This window comes from Aplidium turbinatum, chromosome 17 (genome assembly GCF_918807975.1).
Source record: "Aplidium turbinatum chromosome 17, kaAplTurb1.1, whole genome shotgun sequence".
Lineage (NCBI taxonomy): Eukaryota > Metazoa > Chordata > Ascidiacea > Aplousobranchia > Polyclinidae > Aplidium > Aplidium turbinatum.
This window is the reverse complement of record NC_137488.1, coordinates 9,332,184-9,358,249: the sequence shown is the minus strand read 5'-3', so window position 1 is coordinate 9,358,249 and position 26,066 is coordinate 9,332,184. Positions and strand designations below refer to the sequence as shown.

The following is a 26,066-nucleotide window of genomic DNA, read 5'->3' as shown; positions in this document are numbered from 1 at the left end:
TGCAATTATTACAAAGTCTATTGCCTGAAGAAGCTATGCTTCCAGACAGTTTGCTCCTTCACGATTTCATGTAGGTGCAGAGCTTGTTCGTGTCACTTTCTTGCTCACACCATGAAGAAGAACACAGTGAGAAGGACAAATTTGGACAATGACGTTATGTCGAGTGACGTCACTATGATGTAAACTAGAATCGAGAAAATCAGGAAGTGAAATTTCTGTAAAACAAAACACATTTAGAATCAAGCCCTAAAGAAACTATGTTGTTTTATGTTCAGTGCAAAACTTCAATTTAATGTTAGCACTAAAGGCGACAAAGAACAGTTTAGCTTTTGAAAAGGAGGGTTCTGTATATGGAAAAAAGCAAAGAATATCGCCCTATAGTATAAATATAAACAGACATAAGTGAGCAACCAACAACACAACAAAAAACATTAAAAAATTTTGTTGTTCAATTAAAAGTAACTTCTCTACCCAAATTAAATTCTATGTATATGTTGGTAACAAACGTCATATGAAGGTGTGGAGATATAATTGGACAGCCGTTTGTTGCCATGCTTGTAATTAACTTAAACTTTGTTGGCGAGCTGCACTTACAGTGAAACATTGCTGGTTGCTTTCGCTGGACTCCGGTGATAGTCTCCAGTAAGGTTTGATGTTATTCTCCTTTCGGATTGGTAGAGACAGTTGGCGTTCTTCGCCAATGGACGGTGTTGACGCATTGCTCTTGTCTACATCTTGCTCGATGAATTTTATCGATTCGCTCAAGCTTGGCGATTCGTCCACAAGGTGACGCGTCGCTATCGCTAAACTGGTCAACTGCGAAACCAGGTGATCGACGTCAATGTCATCGGTTCGCTTCAGCAAGTCTTCGAATTCCTTCGATAACTCAAACCCGGCGCTTCCATCCGTTTCGAGTTTGCATTCATCTGAGATGTCCGTTGGTCTCGGTTGTGGGAGATCGTAGGTCTGCGTAGCCTCGTCGATTGCGGTTAAAACCGGCATAAACTCGTTTCCTGACATTGTAAAGTCACTTTCCGACCTGGGGGTTGGAGAACGCGACAAACTGCGGTCAGACACCTCCCATGCAGCTATCTTGTCACTTGTTGTTGGAGTGGCCAACCCTCTTAGAGACGTTTGAGTGGCTTGGAATATCTAAAACATTTTTGGTTGTTAAATCATCAACACAGAAACTTAGCGCAATAATTTTTTGGTAACCGCGATGCTTTCACATAATTCTTGGTGTTTCGTCCACTTTCCAAGTAACGCAATATACCAACAAATGCTTATACGATCAAGTGTACAAACGGATTTAATATGGAATGCATATAGAATGATTTTATAATCCCTTGACATTCATTTGGTTCTTTGAAAGAAAATATGGCGGTTTTCACGAAGAAATATTAGCCTTATTAATGCGGTGAAGTTATTAAGGATTAAATACCGCTAAGGCTTAATTTCAACACTGTTGGAAAGGGAATCTTCCAACTATTTTGGAACAATATACTGCATTTCTTTGGAAGATTTTAACCGATTAAAATTAAATTAGGCTGTAGTCAAAGATTTATTTATGCAAGATGAAATAAACTGCATTGATGAATACATATCAACCTGGTGACCATCCAAACATTTGCACACACGCTCTACAATCATTGTCAAGTTGAAAATGTAGGCTTTCAACGACTACTGCGCTGTTTGACATTTGCGTGACAAGCTGACGATGACAGGTAAGGAACTGTTCAAACAGCACACTCCTTAATCGTTAAACTGTCAAATTGAGCTGCATATTGGCTGGAGAAAAAGTGTCATAGGCTACGAGGGGTATTATGCCTACGCCCTACACCTTAACCCGATCCCATCCATGGGAGAAGACATTTGACGTTTATAGCCTAAGCTAAGGAAGGAATACTTTTAAAGAATTTTGTAAGTTTTGAGTACTTCTCCACCTCACAAGTGCAGTATTTTTGCAAAACCAGGGCTGTCAATTCCACAGTTGTTCAATATTTTTTTAAAACCAGTGTATCAATTGCCGTTTGGGAATTAAATTAACAGCCTGTGTCCTAACTGGCCACCATTTGACCTGCACTAATTGTTCTCTTTATTGACAGCATTGTTGCAAATTGCTAGTCAGCATTAGATTAGTTGCTAACCAATCAGACGCCACTTTGCGATTAAAAGTTCGAACACTTTCAACGTTGGAGGCACATTAGGCAGCAACTTAATAACAAGGGAAACTCGATAACCCGCAACGGAAACCATGAAATAATTGTCAATAAAGTTCTCCCATAGGTATACAAGAATAAATTGACTGCCACTTTTGCAACCTTATTGCATAACAAAATAAACTGTGTACCATATGATTTTATACTTGAAAGGAAAATTTAATTCAAGTAACATTCGAAGGAAGATACAGTTTGTTTGTAGATTTCCAAAACAGATTTTACAGAAGAAATTTGAAGACATGTGTTTGCAACGGTTGGTAGACGTGGATCGAAAACACGATTGATAGAAAGAAGTTGCTGGACACAGATTACTTTGTCCACAGCTGGCTACTCAGCACTTGTCGAAAAGAGAAGTAGCAATTGCTCCCTAACATTTCATCTTGGGTTTATTGAATGGTGGCATATAATAAACTGGCATATAATTTGACATATTTGGCTTCATATGGGAGGTGAAGAAAGTAACATCATGTGATATTTTAAAGCCTCAAAAATGGCTTTAGGAATTTAACAGCAGGCCTACAAAAATTAGATCGAGATTTTGAACTGTTTCTAGGTTCATATGCAAGAAAGTTTTGCACAAGCAATCATGCTGAGACGATTCCTTTTTTTGTTATTAAACTCTCCATTCCAACAAGCCAATAGATCTATATTAGCGTTAGCCGCAGTGAAGAAATAAAACGCAAAAAATGCAAAGGCCCATCAAGCTATTTATTATAAGCTACCTCAAAGCAATAATGCACAAAATTAAGCTCCAAAGAAACAGCTTTAAAAAGAATTGTTACTAAAATCTATGATCTGTCCATTAATCTGAAGCATTTTTATATGCGTGTTTTATTTTTCCTAATAAGTTCTAACGTGGAGCCTCTCGAAAACAAGTTGCCGGTATTCGAAAGAATTTGCTTATACGTGGAAACAACACACATTAAATTCAATGCGTTTGCTATAACATATATCAGAATTACCCAATTGAACGCAAATTACTGGATAAAACAAGAAATGAAAATAAAGCTTAGTTGAACAATAACGTTTCTCGAAAGTCGTTTTGATAATATCTTTCACACGAGGTACTTTCCACCTGACAAAGTGAATAACACTTGTGTACGCTGTGTTCCTCCATATTTGAAAGGATGAGCAGATATTTTCATTAAATTAAATTTTATTGGATCTTAACTGTTTTGATGAATTTTCGCCAACCACTTTGTTTATACAAGCTCTAATGCTTCATTTCAATCTTAAACCAGAAAGCATTAATCAGCTTTCCATCTAACGCTGTTGTTAAAAAATAATCTTTAAAGATTATTATTATCTATCGGTATCAATGGTTGATGCTGGTGCATCTTCGTTAAAAGATGTTCTTACACAATCAATAATAACTTAGCAACGATGCGTCAGTCTTAAGAATGGTGTCCGACAAATTGTTCGTAAGCAATTGTTCGTAAAATTAATTCTTCGTAAAACAATTCTTCCTAAAGCATTTTTTCATGCATGCAGTTAAAATTTGATATATACGAAGAAATGCTTTACGAACAATTGCTTTACGAACAATTGCTTACGAACAATTTGCCTATAACCCTAAAGAATATATCCACCTGGGAGCACGTACGCGACTAAAGTGGGTGTAGGTGGTTAGGCGACGGGTTAGTGTTGAACTTTTTCAAGTTCAAAATAGAACAAAATTTAAGCTTTAAAAATGAAATCGTAGTGTTGTTTTCTTTCAAAATTACATTAATCAAGATAAGTTCATCAAGAAGCAATTTCTACATGCAAGTTGACATTTTATGCGTATGTTTCATAGTGGAACGCATATTTGTACAACCTACCTAACTAAAAAAATACGTCTCTTTAGCATTGGTTTAACGTCTGTAGATATTGAATCAATGCAAAAAAACAGATTTTCTAGCTGGGGCCTGCTTTGCGAGCCATACCTGCAGTCTCTTTTCAGTTTGAAAGCTGTGATCCTTTGATTGCTTCAGTTCAACTGAAAACAATGCAAACAATAAGTCAACTACAAATACATTCTGCTACTCCTAATATCCTAGAAATGACGTAATCGACTAGGAAGATCAAAATTATATTCGGGGTTTTTTTAGGCTCAAAGACATTACAAAATCTTAAATCAAAATCCAAAACATAAAGTAACATTCACTCCACCCTAGTAATCCTGTATTGAAAACTGAGCCATGAATGTAGGCTAAAACTTAGGCTAGGGGAAGGTGACCATAGTTGTGCACTGTGCAGGTTCCATAGTTGTGCATGTGCCATTTCCCGCCATTTCATGCATGGTTGATCAAGCATGACACCCCTCATGTGATGCCTCTAAGCAATGTGCTAATTTTTAATAGGTAACAGATTTCTCGTGCGTACTGTTTGCGAGCTCAGTGCCGGTCTTAGGGAATTTCGGGCCCTGTGCGGAATATGATTTGCGGGCCCCAATGACAATGATCCAATTCAGTAGCGTAGCTAGGGATTTTGAAAGGGGAGGGGGGGGTTTCACGGTCGGCGGTGAAGCCTGACGGCGTGATCGCCGAAGATGGCACCCAGCGGCGGGGGGCCTGGGGGGCCTCCCCAAGAAAATTTTGAAAAATTACTTTGAACTTGGGGCATTCTGAGAGCATGTTCAAAATTTGGGTATGAATGTTACTGTAAAATGGTGCTGTTCGGTGGCATGGCAAAAGGATAAGATCATGCATTCTTGGGCATTTTTCGGAAATAAAGCTATGTTGAGTCTAGATGCAACCTATTTCGTCCCCTGCAAAATTTGTACCCCGATTTCGTACCCTGAAATCGGAGTAACAAAATCAAATTTCGTCCCCTGAAAAGATCGAGAGAAATTTGAAATGTTTGCGGCAACTCCAATCAGCAACTTCGGCTATGTTGTTGTTTTTTTCCCGATCTTTTCAGGGAACGAAATAGGTTGCACCCGTTGAGTCTTTCTTGTTGCTAATTCCTTTGTTGAATTCACTTGTTGAATTTTTCCATTGGAAATGACAAAATTACTGCATTTTCTGAGTAAATTGCGGGCCCCCTAATTTGCGGGCCCTGTGCGATCGCACGGTTTGCACACCCCAAAGACCGGCACTGGCGAGCTGTTGCTGTAAATGTTAGTTTGTTGCATTTTTTCCTGGTTTTTGAGATATCAGATAAGTTGTCATTTTGAATAGATGTTGGTTCTCTAAGAAAGTGAGCTTATTTGTAGAGCTTGAGCTTCATAGAGATTCCATTGCCTGCACTCCGTTCTACTGCAATATTAAAGTTAATACACAAAACCGTTGCACAATTAACACAATTAAGGAATCAGAGTGCACAACTATGGACACCCATGACCATAGTTGTGCAATTTTAGTCACCGTTTAAAAACGTCAAAAGCACCTATCAGTTTATCTGCAAAACTTGATTTTTGTAGTGTTTTTTGTTGGTAAATGGCCAGTTGTTGGCCAGTGTTATCTTTATCCTGCATTGTGGGAAAGCGGACTTGAGCGCTATGCATCGGTGTACGCCTTCCGACGTACACCTGACCCACGCTGCAGCCGACTGCAATGTCTGTTTCCGGTTGTCTACTCTACTTATGACTTAAATTTGGTACTACCCATTACTCGAAATCGATCACTGGGTAGAGGCAATTATCGTAAAGTTTCTTGCCCAGAGAAACAACAGCAAGTGCGGGTGGCTGGAGTCGAACATGCAGGCTCTCGACTGCGAGCCCAACGCGCTAACCACTCGGCCACTGCTGCTGTAAATGCTTGTACTATAACCACATCATAACGTTTGTTTGCTAACTTTACTCATGCTTCAGTTTTTGATTAAAATGTTAAAAATTGCACAACTATGGTCACCTTTCCCTACACGGTGTATTTGTAACATCGGATCCGCACATCATTGCGGTTTGTTGAAATCTCCCCCTTCCCCCAAAGCTACTTGATGGATCCGCCCCTGGATTGACAACGAGATGTTTGTGTACTTTTAATAATACCATTTTTTCAAATTATACAATACGATAGAAGCTTGATGATAGCTTAGAGCAGGGGTTGTTAACCAGGGGTGCGAGACCTGTGCTTAGGCGGTGCGGGGATGCTGAAAGTAAATTATCAAGGTTTGTTATAATACGACGTAAGATGCAAAGTTGTTTTTACCAGATTTCAACAAAAATTTCAAACTGTAAGCGACTATTACTATTCAGCCAATCCTAGGAGGGGGTGCGAGAACTGGTTGGTAATTTCAAGGTGGTGCCGAGTAGACAAGGCAAAAGATTAAGAATCACTGGCTTAGAGTAAACTACTATGCATCTCTCAGTGATGTAGCACACATTTATAAGCAGTGGAGTACGCATATTTGATAACGGGGGGCATTTGATTAAATTTGTCATTTTTTAACAAAGAATAACACTTTAATATCTGAAAGCCTGCAAAATTACTGAAAAACTCCTGAATGTCAGAAAGAGGGGAGAAGCATGGCCCAATGCTCCTCCTGCATATGCCACTGATTAAAAGCGTGCATTATCATGTTGACAAGATCATGCTTGTCAGGATAAATGTTTTGAGAGAAGTTTCTCTTGCATGTTTTTTACTTTGACTTTTCCTAGAAGGATTTTCTCTTACCTTTGCATAAAAGCAAAAAAAATATAAACATGTTTTTGTGATAGTATTCGATTTTCGTCCGTAAATTGCTGCTTTTGTCTGTTTAAATCCTAATCTATTTTAAACACTATAGAACATGTTAAATTTATTTTCTGGTCCTAGAAACGAGTTTGTAGCCAGAATGTCAAGTCAAAGTTAAATAAAAAATAACTCTCCACCCGCAAAGACGTTCGCAGTTATGGTTAATAGCCGTGGGCAACGACTTGAATATGCATAGATACGCCACGTAAACTCTTTTTGATTTGTAATCACGGTTGATGCAATCGTGATTTATATTAAAAATTCATCCAAGCCTAAGCTAAGAAAAAACCTTTTTTTCTACTTTGGAACAGTTATTGTTTTAATGTTTACGTTTGCCAACTTTAGGCTGCATGTGTAGAAAAACAAGGCCTCTTCTAATCAAAGTTCAAACTAAAAGGGGATAACATCAATACCGGTACAATGAAAAAGAAAAAATAATGGGCAGAAAAAGCTAGTAATAACGTATTTCTTCATAGATGTAATTCCGTTGCCTCAACCAGGAGAACTTTACTTTTAAAAGTAATTTACAGATGAACTGCTTATCACCAATGATTGATAAAACAATTCGTTTCCGGAGTTTTTGTTACAGAGTAGCCTACTTTAATTTGTCATTATTGTACTAAAAAAACATTTAACAGACGTCTCAACGTTGAATTTTCTTCTTCTATTTCATCCAACGTCATTTTTAAAGCTTCCACTTCATCTTCGAGAAATTGTAAATCACTCGAGCTTGTCTTTCGCGATATATCGGGCGTGATTGCTTTTGCCTACAAAAAGAATAAATGATCTTTTCACCTTCGCCATAAACTAATGCACCAGTCGGCTATTCTAAATTAAAAGATTGTTGCAAAAGTTTTGTAGTAGAATCAATATTACTTGCTTTGGTCAAACTTTAAACCAGACGTCACATGCCACTGTGTCTAGGCTACAACAGAAAGGGCATGGAAGCACAGTAAGTAGAACTCTCAGCTAGTCATCCACGCAGTGATTCATAATTTTCTCTTTTTATACTCGATAATTTTTTGTACTTTCGCATAGCTCCATCATTCGATGCAATGGCGTCACGCGCGTAGTCGAGCAATGAAAACTCTGGTACGACGTTCGAAAGGGCACCAGTTCGACACCTCTAAACAGCACGTGGCTGTGTCTTTGGCAAAACAGTTGATGTCATGCTTTTAAGTGAAAACGAAGACTGGCTTTCTTGTTCTCCGGTTCACTTCATTTAAATCTTTACTTTCTAGACATAAGTCTGGACATGGCAAAGTGCAGTAGCATAGGTAGAACGGCTAACATTGTTCGAATATGGTAAAGTGTTATATTTGTGATGTACGATTGAACGAAATGCAATGAAAAAATTGACTTGGTTTTGAAATTTTTGCCTGCCATAGAGACTAAGAGTCGATTCGCCCTTAATTCAAGTGATTTATTTTAAAATCATATTTTGACAATCCCCTTTGTGGCTTCCTGTGTCGAACTATGTGAGCATGGGAATCTTGTTATTCCCTGACGCTCTCTGACGTCATATTCGTCTGACTGCTGTATGGCATGCCTGTTGACAAGAGGGTGAACTAAAAATCGTTTCTCTTTTCTTTCAAGATAGACGTCAATGCCGTGTGTAAAAAAGCTTGCTTCATTTTAGTTCTAAATTTTCGAACAATTTTAAAATGAAAAATACTATGCCCGGATATTCAGTTGTGTTTAAACATGAGAAACCATTTAGGGTCGAAACGAAATCACAACAATAGTCTGAATTTTAATTCGTAACGTAAATTTTAAAAGGTGACATCGTCATCATGAGTGTTAAGATTTTAAAAATAGTTGTCATAACAGCTTTCGTAATTTAAAAATTTAGCAGTTTGTCATGAATTGGAATGTGTAGGAAAACAAGGCTAATAATGATCGGCCCACTTCTTGAGATAGCTATGTTTATAAGAGATTGATCAAAAATATTTTGTTTCAATTTGGTTTGAAGTATGTACTGGCAACAATTTTAAATGACTTCACAATTACATGGCATTGAACTGTTGAAAATGTGTTTGTTTTTGATAACCGCAAACTTACAGAGCTGTTTATTCGTTAACAAGATAGTGTGTTCAATGCAGTCACAGCTAACACTTCGTGAATTAAAAAAGGTGATATCATCTTTGCCCAAATCTCAAAGAATTTTAATATTAAGCTCAATTTTCGTAGAAATTGTTCAACTATGCATTTTGAAAAGTTAGCACTCTCCAGCGATGAAAATCACTTATTTTTACATTGATTCAACATCAGCAGACATTTAATCAAGTAAAAGAGAGTTGTTTTGTTGGACGGATTAAACTAAACGAGTTCTTTCTGTTTTGAGCAGCAGCCCTGCATTTATATGGCGTTGTCGAGTAGATCAGACTACGAACTAAGTTCTAATAAAAAACCTGTTGGAGAAATAAAAATTCTTATCAGTTGCAAAGCTGAACAGTGAGCACTCACCAGGACCTACTGTTTTTTTGGTTTTTTTTTGTCGTATCCAGGCTTACACCCGGTGGTTGAAGATTTAGATTAAGTGGACGGGAAGGCAAAGGAGCCAATCTTCGTGTCCACCTTCAGGCACGCCATTTAGTCTCCAGCCAAAGACACAGCCGCATGCTCTTGAGCGGTGTCGAACCGGCGCTTTTTCGATTGTCGTTTCAAGGCTCTCACCACTCAGCTATGCAGCCGACCTACCGGTGTAAAACTGCATCATATTTATGTTAATTTGTGTTTGCATTGTCTCACGTTTTCAACCAATTGCTGATTCAAGTTCTCATTCTCCAGTTGCAGTTGCATAACTCTTCTTCCAAGCATCCCCGCCTGATCTTCCGCCACTCGCATCCGGATTTTTAAGTCGTTGCTTCTAGCTTCTTCCTCAGTAATTGGTCGATCCGAAGCAAAAATTTCTCCGTATCTATTCCAATACAACTGCAACTGGTTTTCAAGAAGATTCTGAAAAGAATGTTTTTTTAGTTATTTTTAATCATGCTTTTGGTTCGTTTATTAAAAATATGAAACTTAAAAAAAATAAAGTATTTATAAAGCTACTGATGGAGGTTTTTCTCTTTTCGCAAAAAAGATCTTCTCCCTTCCCCAGTCGTTTGAAGACAACAAAGTACAAAAGTGTAATTTTTCATTAGCCAAGACGTTCCCGTTTCCCGAGCGCAAAAGTCTGACAAACGTATAACATGAATGGAAGGTTACAAAAAGATTGCGTGCAGCACCAACTAAGGAAAAGGTAAGATATGCTATAAACGTTAAACGTTTTAGACACTTTGAGAAGAAAATGCATAAAGCTAGGCAGAAAACGAAGTACCGAAACCTTTCACTCCAACGCGTTTATCTACAGTATAAGACGATTTCACCGCTTATGGAATGTGCTTTTTCAATCTAAAACTGCTTTAGCAAATCATTGTTTATTTATAACAGTTTGCCATTTTACACGAGGTTGCTGCGCAGTTGACGCAAATATTCCATGCAGGCGTGCTATAAAAAAACAAAGAAACAGCCGTAAAGCAACGTAAAGCATTTAGAACGGGTTTTCGTTCTTCGAAGTGTCCTATTAAAAAGGTCGTTTCGAGCATAATTGAGATGAATTGAACTCATAACAAAAAAGAAAACGTGAAAGAGTGCGAGAAAAAATAAAAACAAAATTCAGATAAAATGCTTGTTCTGAAATTTGTCTCCTAAAATAGCTTAGCTTCGTCTCAATTGAAATAAAAAAATTAATATCGATTTTAAGTCGCAATGTTCACTGAAATGGAAAATAGTGTTACGTTTTTTATTTTTTATTTTTCATCAACTAAGCGTAGCCACTAGCACAATTTTGTTGTGATTTTAAGCTTGAAAGAATACGTAACCCATCCTAATAGTGAACTCATAAACCCATCCCATGTAGTGAAATCCAGGTCAGAATTTGATGCAAATTCAACCAACTTTTGGACAAAGCAAACTTATTAAAATTGAAAAATATGTGTTACTACATATTGCTCTTGCCCTTTAAAAAAAAACATCTTATTGACACTTTAGATTAAATCCTCTTCAGACGTATTCAATAACCTACTCGGAACGTTTAAAATGTGCTGTTCGCTTCTTGAAAGTACGGTGGCACTCTCTTGAAAGATGAATATACTTAATGAAGCTGTTGTTGCTTCATGGTCGGTGGTCAGAAGCAGGGACGTAGCCTCGGAGGCTTGGGGGGGGGGCAATCGCTCCCCTTAAATTTTATCTTGCTCCCAAAAGATATTTTTTAATGCTATTCCAACGTTTAACACCATTGTAATTCATGTTGAATGACGTTCGCCTGCCTCCCCCCTCCAACAGTTGTGTCTAAAATTTTCTTTCTAGATACGTCACTGGTGAAAGAAATGAATGTTTTCAAAATTGCAGAAGACGCGCATCAGTCTCATGTTTTCGATAAAGATTTACTCAGTGCAAAACCTTCTCATGATTTTTGCCAAAAATCTTTCTCTGGGCGTCTAACCAAAACCACCGTGGTGTACAGTACGTTATAAAAAAGGAATGTCAGAAAACAGGTTTATCTGAAACTAAAGCTCAAACACAATATCTGGATTGTGCTTGAGAAAAAACAAGTAAACTCTTTCGCAATTCGATCCATGACAATTTAGCTTACGTGTTGTCTTGTCAAAAATTAAAAGACATATTGTAATCACATCTCTTACATAATAACTCAAATTGCAACATGAAAAATTACTTTCTCTTCGTCTGTGTCAACCAAACGTTTCAAAATTGCTCTTTTTTCTTCATTCTGAAATCGTATTTGACGATGCAGCTCCGGAAGAGTGTCACGTGACTTAATAGCTTCGCCCTCATTGGCTTGAACAGATGATGCATGAAGACTCATTTGATCGACCTTTGAAGCAAAAACATAGACAAACATTTTATTTAAAATCGTGTTCAATTATAAATATTAATAGCAAATACATGTCACACCTAAATACTGCCACATTTTCTATTCACCAGAATATGACATAGATACAATAAACTAACTAATATTACGACTTTTCATGCAAACCGTAGATCAACTCAGGTCGTTATTGATATTTTAAAAAGGGTAAGGTCTGATAATACCTGACCCCCACTCAGCTGTTCAGGAAAGGTCGAAAACAACGGTTGGTATCAGATTAGTAAATTATAGTTTATTGTATGTCGGTACGTATTGCTCTGTAAGGGTGTATAACTGTATATTATAGTCTGGTGACACACATGACCAGAAATGCAAAAAATTGTGCTCTTTTGTTAGATAAATGTCAGTTAATATCGAGATAATATAATAAAGTCTCATATAATGGTTGTATAATGGTTGTAACAGGCGTTAAAAATTACCGAGTTTCTTAAAGCAATAACTTCTTTCTCCAGCACTGTCTTTTGAATCTCCGAAGCTGCTAATTTCTGCCGAAACTGGTCGTTTTCGCAAACCATCTGTCGAAACAAAATCGAAATATTCTTATGTTGTAGAAACTTAAGAAGGTTACCTTAAGATAAGTGAGTTAAATTTCTTGTAATAGGTCCTAACAAGCGCAAAACCACACAAAAGCAATAAATCCGCTTTGCGATTTATAATATCTTGCAAGCTTTTGGATTTCATTGCTTGTTATGGTAAAATTCAAAGTAACATACTTTACATACACACTTTTGAAAATAGAAAATTAAAAGGAAGGTTTCATTTTCTACGTTGCAAATATCAGGCTATCATGATTAATTATATTTGCTTCTTGTTGATGTATTCCTTTGGTCTACTGCTAGTAGCCTACTATAAGGTTTCGAGGAGTGTGATATCAGTGGAATCCTATACTAACTGCTCAATTTCAGGGTAATAAAATCCTGAAGAATTTTTTTTTTAGGATAAATGCAAGCAAGACTCGAAACTCTATCTTTCTGCTTGAGTGGTTTCCATCAGGAAAACCAAACATGCGTTGATTTTTGTCTACAATCAAAATTCAAAATTAAGCTGTTGAAATGTGAATATGTGGACACAGTGTTCAATTTAATACTGTACGAGGGTCCAGCGGGTTGCGTTTACTTTAACAAAGTCTTGCAATGTCATAATTACAACCACGGTGGCGTTTCGCAGCGAAATTGTCTGGTTCGGTCATGTTCTGAAAACAGCATCGCTTCACCAAGATTGCTGAATCCATAACTGTTTCGAGGGAAAAAAAGTGAACTTTTCAAGCAGAAGGTTTCCAGAAGTATTGTGAGCTGCGAAATCTCTTTGCATATTATGTTTATTTGTAACTAAGCTCAAGTCACTCGCAAAACTGTGCTTTTGCTTTAACATGCAATTTCCATCTACTGCATAGTTGATCACGTTAAAGATGCACATGTGTGTAGATTGATTTAGCATTCAGAGAACGAAAGTTGGTTTTAAAAACATAGAAAAGTGTTGCCCTTTCTTCAAACAGCTGTGTCTTTGGTAAGGCACTTAAAGGCATGCCTGAAGGCGGACAAAGATGATTGCCTTTTTTACTTTCCCGTCCACTTAAGCTAAATCTTCAACCACCAGGGGTAGCGTAAGTTTTGATATGACAAAAAATATAATGTGCTGTAGGCTACCCTTCAAATCTACCATCTTTCATTAAAATGTTACGAACTAAAGTCAAAACGAAAAAAAGATGAACATGCTCAAACCACTTTTCCAGCCTACCGTCACGATTTTGAATTATATACAGCTGTAAAAATGTTTATTGATCAATACGTGAAAAATGCAACAATAGGAGACATAAATAGGGCCCGAATTCGTCACTACAAAAATTGTAATTTTTATGTTATTATATAGTCTTGAATCTTTCAAAGTAAACACTGGTAAGTAAAGCATCGTTGAATCAATAATGCTTGTTTTTTTGTTGCTCAAAAAGCTTTTGTAAAGTTAGGTGAAAAAACAAAAAACAACGATTTTCTTTTCATCCTACACCATTTTTATAAGTTTTATCGACGCAATGTGATTATGGCGCTCTTTTGAATGATTTTGAACGAGGCTACTATAAATTCAAAGAAAATTAAGCTCTTGCCTATCACAACTGTATTGTCTGGTGATTTTGAAACTTTAGTAAAATTTTACATAAATGACAAAGGTATTGACCGTAGGCTATATTGGTTTCAGAATTCGCATACCTTGGCCACAAACTACCCTCGACCAAAGATGGAGAAACTGCAGCGCAACACCGAATCGGTCTAGGCTGGACAGTGAAAAGAATAAAAAGATATTACCTTCCTATGGACTACCAAAAATCAAAAATTTTCAACACTTACCAGTTGTGCTATGCAGTCTAGAATGTGTAAATTTGACCTCCGTAAAAATGAAAAACTCTCAACTTTCCAAAATCACATAATGAAAAGCATGCCCAATAAAAGGCTACTTGACCACATGAAAATAGAAGACTTATTGACTATAACGAAGCTACACCCAATTGCAGCAACAATAAAATCAAAACTCTACAACTTTTAGGCCATACTAAAAGATCAAAATACGGAGTCAGCAAAATCTGCATGGAAGGTAAAGTTAAAGAAAAAGGAAAAAGAGACAAACCAGCAAGCCGATGGCATGACAACATCCAGGCATGCATGGAGCTCTATTTGACGACACTGGGCGGGCTAGCTAAAAACCGTGACTTATGGAAACATATAGTCAATGTTTATTTGTTTCTTTTTGTATCCAAGCTTGCACCTGGTGGTTGAAAATTTAGACTAAATGGACGGGAAGCCAAGGAAGTCAATCTTCGTGTCCACCTTCAGGCATGTCTTTAAGTCTTGTCAGAGACACAGCCGCATGCTCTTGTCGAGCCGGCGCCCTTTCGATTGCCGTTCCAGGGCTCTCATCATTCGGCTATACACAATCTGCTGCAAGCGGAGATGGCGATTGAATATATTGACCGTATGCATAAGCGACAATCGAAGGATTTATTGACTGTGTTGTTTTTGCAATCAACAAGCTCAAAACAGATATGGTCAACTATTGCAACTACGTGAATTACATTACATTGCAAAGGTGGATAGTTCGGATTCATGCAACTCTATTTATATCTGTAATCTGTCATCGAATTGATATTAACTACAGTAAATTTCGAAAAAAAAACACACAAGCTAGGCTATTTTAGATTTTATCAGGCTTGTTTTGTGCCGTAAAACAAAACATGGAAAAACGTATCGAAAAAATGACTTCCAAGTATAATGTCTTGTATGTGGGTTCAGACTAAACAATAAGCTGGAAGTCACGATTTTTCCAAGATTTTTTAACAACATGTAGTCTGGTGCGATGCTCTTGTTTTTGCACTTTTGTTCTACAGTAAGTGTAGGTTGACTTTTATGAAGCCAAAATGATTGACAATTCAGTAGAAATGAAAACACGGAAGACCATTCTATCTTTAACGTGGAAAATTTCGAGATTTAACCATGTCTGACTTGTATCAAATTGAGCACGGTAGCCTTACTCATGCAATGATTATTATTATTTTTACTGGCAGACAGATGAATGTAAAAAGTACCACGTTTGCGTCAAGTCTTACTAATTTCAGTCTCTCGTCAGCAGACTTTAGTTCTCGGTGCAGGGACACGGCAACTTGGCGGCTCAATTTGATTTCTTCTTGCAACTCACCCGTTTGGTTGTTTTCACCAGATTTGGCATCAGCGCTGACAAAATAAAACAATTTCATGGTAAACGTGACTGCCACTAATGACATCATGGCTGTCATACATCGAAACCCAGGCAACAAAATCAATCGTTTTTTTGCATTGTTTCAACGCCTGCAGACGTTTAATCATTGTAAACAGCGATTGTTTTACTGTCTGGAAAGTTTGTTGCAGTGAACGAAAAAATAGTTTCAAAACAAAAAAAGGGTTTTTGGATTCATCTTTATTTTAGATTTTGTAACCACCACTCCAACGGCATGGATTGTGGAAACACCGCAGGCGCAAGGGAAAAGTCTATGAATCATCAATTTTGAAAATTTTTGCCACCTCAACAGTAAACACACCTTGCTAATTCGTCAAGTTACTAGGAGAACAATGCAGTGAATAAATATTTATAAATTATAGCAATTCCTGGATAAAAGTCGTGAGCTTGTAATAAACGCACTCTGCAATGACTGAACTAAAACCACGAAAAACGAAGAGTGAAGCAGCAAAAGAGTTCACATCCCTGCAAACAATATCCTTTTACATCTTTCCATCGTCTATCGGTGTTGAAACTTATGCTAGCTGGAGCAACACCAAAGGACGACACACATTGTGGTTAAAGCAGGGTCGAATTCAACTTTTTGGGAGCAGTATAGTCACAGTAAGACACTTCACCAATCTAAGCAAAGGCTCTGTATTTATATAAACTATATTTTTCTCATAAAAACAATTTTCAACAAACGATTTTCTCTGCAAGCCTGTTGGCTTTTCAAATTGAGTTGGTGTGAAAAGAGGCGGTTACCATGTAATACGCCTAAGCAGCGCCAGCAGTATTCTGTCCAATAAATCAATATATTAAAAGGTCTTCCAAACTACAGTATAGGCTATAGGCCTATACTGTAGTTTGGAAGACTTATTTCTGGTAGGCTCAGGATATGTCACTCAGATCGAAAACAGCGTTGAAAATTCAACCACGAATTGTGTCAAGTAGCCTCGTCAAAATTTCACAATACCTTAATACTGTACATTTTTTTAAATTGTTAATCAAAAGGTAAATAGCTAGTGGTCCGAACGGTGTTGTCTTGAGCATATTGAAGAATACAAAAACATTCAAACAATTAAATCGGTCGCGTATTGTCGGTAAATTTAATACTAACAAATTACTTTCCTGTTATTTTAATTTGCATGTAATAAAGACAGCGTGATACGTTTGTTTTGCCAAAATATATCAAAATCATCTTTAATTGGTTTTCACAGAAACTAAACATAAACCTGATTTTATGAGACACGATTGCGGCGTAAACGTGTGCAGACGTTGTTTCAATGAAAAAGGGGATAATTTGCTGGCATGCGTATGTTCAAATACCAGTCTGCACTGTCTGGGTCTGAGTTGCTGACAGTAGCTTTGACAGGGGGTCTAAACTACAGGGCTACTTTCAAACCAGGACTGAAAATGATTTAGGGGAACAGAATCTTTCCAGGAGACTGAATGAAAACATTGTGTGTTCTTTTGATCCCTATTATGATATAGTTGGTTTGAATTCAGTTTGGATGCATTTCCTTTTTGAGACAACTCTTTTTCGAGGATCGTTTGTTTAGAGTTGTCTTATTTTGGAGAATCCCAAATCTTCCATTGCTAGCGGGCCAAACTTTTCTTTTCAGGGGTTCTGCTTGGGGGCCAATGCTCATTCTTCTCCGTTCAAATGAAGGTTATACTCACTACATAACGCGTCAACATTCCACAAATACATCCGGCACTTTTCGTCATTAATGGAAGTGCAAATGCGCTTAATGCAGTAATAACGCAAACCGCAATCAGCATAAAATGTTAAAACCCATTTTAGCGCGAATTGGCTTATTATATTTATACCGGTCATTACAGACGACGCGTTATAGACGACGCGTTATATCAGTATGACGTCAAGCCTCAAGGACTCGTTCTTTTCTGAAATCTTACGTAACTTAACATATAAACTAACCAAGTCAAAATTATTTTAAGCATTGGCTTTTTACTAAGCGATGAAAATGTTTTAGCTATGAGAAGAAAAAATTTCTAGAGCGACTTGTTAAGTCGTTTTTTCAAATGCTTCAATATAGAGGTAACCTATTTCCAACAATAGCTTTTCTAGGAATTTTTTTTGCATATAGACAATTATCCTGTGACACAAATTCTTATCAAGATGTATTGATTTTGAAATAAATAAAAAGCGTTTGCAAGCTATGACGTATCTTGCGACAAATTAGATGCAATAATAGATGAAAAATTTGTTGCAATAATGTTTACAAAAAATCACTTTGTCCTTGTCAAAATCGACTTGATTTTAATCACATTTTTAACTTGGCTTGACAGGTTTTGGTCTGTATTTTGAGGGAATGTACAAGCCACTAATTGATGATAAGTATTCCTGCAACACTACACAAACATGCAGGCATCACCTAGTCCAAGTGTTGTTAAATGTGTACCGTGACCAATTTATGGCATGTATCATAACTGGCGTGTCTGCGAGCACCATGAAATTACTTGACAGCAAAAATGCTTTTTATATTTTGAAAGCCAAACTACACTGTTTGACCCGAAAATTTTTCAAAAGATTTTTTTCAGCCGTTGTGATAATGACGATGATATCTTGCTATGTCTACCAAAAGTCGAAAAAAAATCGACAATGTTGCCTAATCCAGACATTTAACTGAGGGACTATTTGGCAATAAAAGGTCAAAATTGCAAACTATTACGGATTGAATTTTTGCTATATTTTGCCGCTTCATCAAAAATGCAGCGGGGTTACCTAGTCAGCTAAATCCACCCCTTTGCATCGATTCAACGTCTGTAGATGTTGAATCGTTTTGAAAAAAAACGTTGCTGCCTGGTGCTGGATATCAGATCAAACATTTATGGCTGCACTTCGCCACGACTTTCTTATGCAATCTTAATATGCTAAGGTTATCAAAGATGGTCAGACGTGATAAGAAATACTGAACAAAATTTTCTCAACATGCAATAAAAGGCTTAAAAATTTTCAATATTACTTTAACAATCACATTGGAAAGTTTATTTTGCTTTATAGAGTTCTCTTCGAGTAAATTTACTGCAAATATGCCGGACTGACAAAATCTTTTTGAAGTGATAAGTGACCTAGTCGTTGTTGAAGATTTGTGATGTAATAACAACTCATGGGCATGTATTGACGGAAAATCAATGTTGTAAAATAGTAACTGTACTTCTATATAGCATTTGAAAATTCCAGTTCGTGTAATAGCAAAACTATCTATAGTTTTTGTTGACATGAAAATTCTCAAAAATTTAGATTGTCAAACACTGTACAAAAAAAGTAGGCTAATAAACGCCGCGAAAAAAATTTGTAACGAAAACTCATTGCTTTAAAAAGTAAACAAATTTAGTGTCAAGTAATGCGAAAACTAAACTTAAAAAAAAATAGCTTGTCAAAGCTCGATACTAACGTTATTAGCCATTTCATGGTCCAGTGATCACGGATGTTGTGACTTCTGATGTCTCATGCCGACAGCAACGCAACAGAAGACTGCGCTTAAAATATTCGATTTCTAATTAAGACAACAAAACTTGACCAGATGTGGAGCAGATGTTTCATTCAATATCATACCACAAGCTGCAAAATCGTTCGGTTTTTACGTAAAACATGCGTCACTGGATGCATCGTTTGCGCTGCTGCTTAAATTTGGTTGAATACACCGCGCTAGTTCCACATCTTAGTCAAAAGAAATATTGTGTTGATTCAGCGTACGCAGACGTTAAATCAACCGGTTTGATTTGCTGGCTAGGATGTCCGTCATAATGTCATTGTAGGCTACGGTCCGGATACTGACTGTAGGAACAAGCACGGCCGAAATAGCGAATTCGGAACAGCTAATAAACCACGAAAATAACAATTTTATCAAATCAGCGTGAGTGGTAACTTAGAGATTTGTGTACGTTGAAAAACAGCACTGAAGTCACCACTTTTCGGTCTCTCTTTTCATGCAATTGAAAAACATTTTTGTTCCTACAACTAATGGATTAGACTTGCTATTTGATGACTTGATCATCACTTTTTGCCTTTCCGCTTATGAAAGGCGCAATATGTTTCATGAAGTTGTGCACAAAAGATATTGTTCTTTGCGAATTGCGGTAACAGCTGTGGAGTTGATACAAGCGACATAGAAATCATAAAAAGTAGCGAGGAAGCTTCACAGGATGTAAGCTTTGGATTTATGAGGAGACATTAACAACCTGGCTTCTGATATGCTGTAAAAACATGGTTGTGGTCAACAAAGATTTTCTCCTAAGCATTTTCTCATTCTCTTTTCTAATAACTAGCAATTTTTGTTAGCTGTATTGCGCAGGATGTGTCTCAACATTAGTAAGGTCATGGCTGCATCCTTTAGCTCTGGTGACTTGAAAACGATTTTTACCTTTGCGTTGGCTGTAGCGACACTGACTTAATAGATTAAAATGGGTTTGTTTACGTCTAGTTGACTAATTTTATAACCTTATTCAATGATCAATCAATATATCTAAATAAGCAACCTACACATGGCAAAAAATAATACTGCTAATTCGTTAGGCTAATCTTAAAAGCTACTGCATTTATCAAGAAAACGGAAAACATGCAGTCTCGTTGAAAAAGTATTACACTATATTACACTACCTACCTCATCAGTTCATATTCCAGGATACGGCAAGTCCGCTTGTATTGTTGCAGTTGCTTTTTCAACTCGTTGAATTCTGATTGCTCATCTTTCTCATCAGTGTCGAAGTCATCATACAATTCGTAAATCTCTGACACTATCTCATTCAAATCCATGAGTACATTTCTTGCAAAAAAGTCTTCTTCGGAAAGTTTTCCACCCTTTATAGAACGTACTGACTGTTTTTCCTTTTACAATGATTAAATTCTTTTTTACGATATGAATGTTCAAGTATACAGTAGATTGCAACAAATTCCCAAAAGCGCAAACTAGAATAGGTCTACAAAAGCTGGAGGTATACTCTGTGTATGGCTATTGGCCAGTGGAAGTATATTTTTAGAAAGGTAAAACAAATCTGTGGTAATCTAATCACTGAAGCTACATGGAATGAACTTCAAATTTTTTGAAGCCACAAAGAAAGCAAAATCAAGAAGTATGCATTTTTTATGCACACATGTGGATGTTTATCTCATAAAAAATAATACTATCAGATGGGGTAGGGACAACGAGATATGTATGTGGATATTATCTGAACCTAGTATGCTCACTAGCAATGCATCCCCTTTTTATTTTCCCTTTGCACGTTTCAATAAGGAACCATAGAGCAAATGCTCCTCTTTAACAGCAGCAACCAGCAACTATAAATCTGCAAAGTTATCAAGGCTTAATATTTCTTAATGCCTTTGGTTATTTTCAAACTTCAGGTACAGCATACAAGCAATAATTTTATGCCCATCTCTGAGATACCACCCATATAATTCACATTGCAGCATATGGTAAACGCCACATGCTGACCCACAATTTTGTGATGAAGTCGTCGACAGACAAATAAAATATTAAATTTTCTTTTCTGACACATTGTTTTTACGGCATAACCCAAGTTGGAATAAAGCAATGCACAGACAAAGGAATCAGGTTTAGGTATGAAATGAAATAATTCGGATAAATAGACTGAGCCAACTTTCCGCAAATTGTTTGAGGCACATTAGCCTGAAATGGGATAAAGATCGTTATTTGGCTTCCGAGTCGCAATTTGGTCAACCGTTTAGTGAAGTCGGCTACGGTTATTTTCTGGAGTCTAGATAATACTGCCACGTGTGACAGTGATATGTAGCTTATATAACGATGGGTGTAGTGTTGTAGAAGAGTGGACTGTAGGTCTACGATAAAAATAAATAAAACAAATATCCATGCATGACAATGATAACTTTGCAGATTTAGCAGTATTATTGATCAACGTGCAGGTGCTTATTTCTGACGAAGCAGTTTTGCATTCACGGTCCGCTGTTATCACGGTTAAATGAAAGAACGTCTAAGACAAGTCTTATTTTCAACTGTGGCCCACAAAAAATACCCTACGTGGCTTGACTAAGCGCCTTAAAATGGATTTTTATCCGTTCGGTCTGGTCCTAATAATGAGGTCTATCTTTAGGACGCAGCGAATTAAAGAAAAGTGAAACATTCTCACGACCCAAACCAAGAACGTCTTGTAAGAAAGACTTGGTCAAACAAACCGTTTAGCTGGGTTATGGAAAAGACACATTTTCAATCTTAAGTTGTGAAATTAAGTCATCAGAATTGTTTTAAAAGTATAAAACTAAAATTGCTCAAAAACAGTTCTGCAGCGAAGAAAGTAGTGTGTTTCAGAAAAATCTTTGAGGTCTACCGATTCAAATAATTTACACTTTATTGCAATAACCTTTTGTTCCCCTCTACAACGTGCTAGCACTAATGATCCACCTCTAATGCGGCTCACGCCCACCGATCAATCACACTAATCACATACAAAAAGTAACAAGACATCCCTTTCATTTTGATTGATATTAACACTTTAAAGTGCACGTTTAGCCATGTGGCGGCAAAGCTTTGCTTTGTTTTGTTGTTGTTATATTTTTAGGCTACAATCCAAAACTTTCCAATTTTTACACAGACGTTTTAAATCTAAATCAGTGATTCTGAACCGGGTCAGTCACGGTGTTACAAATTTGTGGACCTGTGCAAAATGTATTGCAATGTACAGTACCCTTCGAGCTGTAGGAAAACGTTCAAGCTTAATATGTGATGTACTTTGTTAGTTTGTTGTATTGTTTTTTGAACAACGTTGTTTAATTGAATACTGTAAATTTATAAAAACTATAATAAAACTACTTTCTCTTGTGTATTGTGTCATGCAAACTTCTTGACATGATTTATAACTTGCAGGTAATTTGTGTCGTTGATACACAATGTTTTCTGGCCAACACTTTTCATTAGTTTAACAAAGTCTTTGTTTTACACATTTGGTGAAAGGCAACATCTAGAAACAAAGTAGAAATCTGTCTTACATTATAAAATTTAAAGGCTAAAAAATAAAATATCAGACATCGATATATTTTTAGACAACCGACATCATTTTGATTGTCTGATCGCTTTCTAAGGAATTTCGACGTTTCTATCTGCAGCTGTCATTCTGCGAATTAAATTTTTCACAATAATTTTTTATTCGTTTCAACTAAAACAATGTTCCACGATTCAGACACAGACCTTTGGCAGATACAGAGAAGACTAATGCAATTTATTAAAAATGCACGGAAATGGCAACACGGTAGGATGATTATGTGCATTAGCAATACGGGCAAAATGCCCCATTTACCCTGAGCAATTAAAATTTACTTTTTAAACTTTAAAACAACGTTGAAAGATGAAATGGGCCGATTAAAGTTTTTTATGAACAGGTATTGGTGCGTGCCAATTAATTTGCTGACATTAAGGCGATTCAATTGCTGCTCAATTGTTGCTGAACGACATTGCACTGCATAAGGCCAAACCTTTATTATCTTTTTCTTCATAATCGTTAGATCTATTGTTTGCAGTTTAAACAGAAGGCTACGTTTGCAAGTTTTCTAAAAAAAACTTGGTGCCTGTAACATTTTTCACCAAACAAAGAACTTGCATTGTAACGCAAGCACAAATGATACCACGTTTCAGGTTTTCAGGGGATAGAATAATAGGCCACACAATACCCTTGTCCGTGGTAAAGCTAGAGAGAAATATTACAAAAAATCAATAAATAAAAAAATAACATTGAATTATTATTTTCAATAGCCAAAGCAACTTCTCCACCAAGATCACATCACTTGAAATGTGAATTAAATACGCGTTTCAAGTCAATTAAAAACTAAAAACAACAGGCAAAACTTGAAGGACTGCTTTGCGAGTACTTATCAAAAAGATTATTACTTTTTTGATTTACATTAAAAAGTTTTTATGCAATGAAATGCCACCCGTTACGTCACCAAAAGGTTGCAAAAAGGTCAAGATAAGAAAATCGTTCTTGCATTTGTTCCAGTTCTTGACACAATCTTTTGGTGAGAAGCTAATAAAATATTAGAAAATAAACGTAATGATTGACAAAAAATATCTTCCAATTTCTGGCGCAGTAAATTACAAGGTCGTCTGATTTATTTCAATGATGGAAAAGTGGATTTCATTGCGTTTTGTTGAACATTACGTCATCAGGTCAGCTGCAATGAGATTGTTCTTGAATTAAATCGCTGATGCAAGTATCCAACGCTGAAAAAGTTAATTGGAATTTCGTTTTGACTCTTAAACTATTACGTAGCGTAAAATTGACAAAGTTTGCCAAAATTCGATTGCATTTGTGCAGCGTAATCAGCGTGAACATGCGCAATTGGTGTCAACAGTCAACACGAACACTCCCATAACTGCGCAAAGCTCGAACAGTTGGAATATTTGCTGCCCTGGAAAAGCAATTCTCCACCCATTCAGAACAACGTTTAAAACCCGCTAATCAGATGCGGTTTCGAGGAAGACTGCTTTTGTTTTGTTTTTACAACTTCCTACAAAATGGATTTTTGTGTTGTTTATCAGCTTTCAAGACGTGTTTCAAAATTTATGCTCGACAAGGGGAATTTTGTTTAACTTGCTGCAATCCCATAGTTTGTTTTGAAATTTTAAATCTAGCTCATTGTTTTAGAAAAACAATATCGGCTTAGACAAACCTTGGAAGAAAATTTATTTAATAAAAGCTGATGAAATTAATTATTTGTTGATGGGCATATATGTTCTGTTAATCTCTTAATTCCCGTAACATGCATTTCTTAAATTTTGATCATTCTATTTTAAGAAATTGTTTAGTAGTCTTAAAGAAAAGTAGCCTACTATGTTCTGGTAATCTTACATTTGCATTGCAAGTCAAGCTAATCAATACCAAACCAGGTCGCTGGGCGAATGATAGTGGTACTTGAAACGATTAGTTTTCAAGTGAAAACACTTCAACGAAATTGAAGTCGTAGAAACTAAAAACTGAACAATGTACTCTTTCCATAGATTTACGGTTTTATGATGTTGGAATATTGCAAATTATCTACAAACTTATCTTCTGCAGCAAGTTGCTGTGTAAGTCGATAGCGATCACTTAAACAGCGAGTGTTTATGCACTCGTGGACCACACTGTACCGTGATATTAACGTCTACATTTCTTACCTCCGGTGTTGAGGTTGACGTGTCAAATCTCAATTGCTCCATGTCAGATTGGACTTGGCTAATGCGCGACAAAATGTCGTTTCTGCTGGATTTCTCTGAATTCCGTTCCGAACTTCCAAAATTCACTAAGTCGTCGTCGTCAAAAGTAATTGAAGAAGTGTCTTCAGTAGAAATCGAATTGCTTTCAGAAGATTCCAGACACGGAGGAGGACCGGCGTACAAAGATAAATCTGCAACTGCCGGCTTAATGATGGCTTCTGCTGCAGCATTTTGTTCAGCTTGTGACTCTTGAATGACTTGAAGGTTGTTGGTTTCATCTTCCGTTTGAACACCAATATCCTTCTTATTTGATTGCCTGTTGATGCATGACTGGCAAGTCGCTTTCTTCTCCTGACTTTCACTTCTTTTGCTTCTAAGAGCAGATACTGATGGAATACAAGAAGAAAAAATAGACAAATTTTCTTTATATTCTTCTCTCTTTAGTTCCTTCGCAATGCTGGAAAACGTTTTCGACGAAAAATCTCTTCGTTTAGTTGGTTTATTTTCAATAGTTGATTGTTGAATTCGAGTAGATGTTCGCGCATCCGAAGGTTTTGCAAAACTAGAATCTTTATTTTCAACTAATTTTTTGGTCGGCCTGTTCGAATTTGGAAACACTTTCGACTTCCCATTACTGGGGCGAGATTGAGGCCCAGCAACGCTTTCATTTTTGTATTTGTTTAAATCAACAACAGTTTTTCCACTTCCGTTTCCAGTTTCTATTTCCTGACTTGAATGAGGCAAGTTGTCATTCGTAGGTACATCCGGTGGTTCTTTCCAGAACGCTGCAGCGATATGACGTTTTGTTTGTTGACGATTCTGTGAATCTGACTTCCGGCTTTTGCCTTTTTCTTTTCGAACCATCCGAACCCGGGTGCTCAAGTGTTTTCTATAAGTTCGAGCACGCGGGGGTGACCCTTGAGTCGAGAAATTTGTGTCCTGCAATAAAAAAATACTTTTTTGTACAAAAATTTAAGAAGATTATACTCTTTCCTAAAACGAAGCTTTTATGATAAAAATATAAATAAAAATTACTGTAAAACACTTTCAGGATCTTTTCTCGGTGAGTAAAAAGAGCGATGACGTGCTATTTAAAAGTGATAAGTTTAAATCTTTGCGAAAAATTCCATTTTTCTAAGGATTATCTCTTGCCGTCAGAATGATGGTTCCACATGGCTTTGCTAATTCAAGCCAAAAAGTATTCTAGAATGCCGTTAGTTTTCTCTTGAAACATAATGATATTTAATTTTGGGGTAACCCATCTAAATGAATAGTAATCAACAAGTAGTGTGGTGAAGAAAGGGGCGTTCTTCCTGGCTATCAGCAC

General features: G+C 36.7%; 1 protein-coding gene across 1 annotated transcript; it reads right to left on the bottom strand.

Moving 5' to 3' along the window:
• Nucleotides 1–74: 74 nt before the first annotated feature.
• On the bottom strand, nt 75–24,810 carry LOC145786781 (uncharacterized). Its single transcript, XM_082598522.1, has 10 exons — nt 24,701–24,810; nt 20,180–20,376; nt 15,403–15,526; nt 12,227–12,322; nt 11,595–11,753; nt 9,626–9,832; nt 7,515–7,641; nt 4,145–4,197; nt 595–1,152; nt 75–215 (listed from the first exon to the last, which is right to left on the bottom strand). The coding sequence occupies exons 1-10, from the start codon at nt 24,740–24,742 to the stop codon at nt 105–107; spliced, it is 1,674 nt and encodes a 557-aa protein (XP_082454648.1). The 5' UTR covers nt 24,743–24,810; the 3' UTR covers nt 75–104.
• Nucleotides 24,811–26,066: the final 1,256 nt, after the last annotated feature.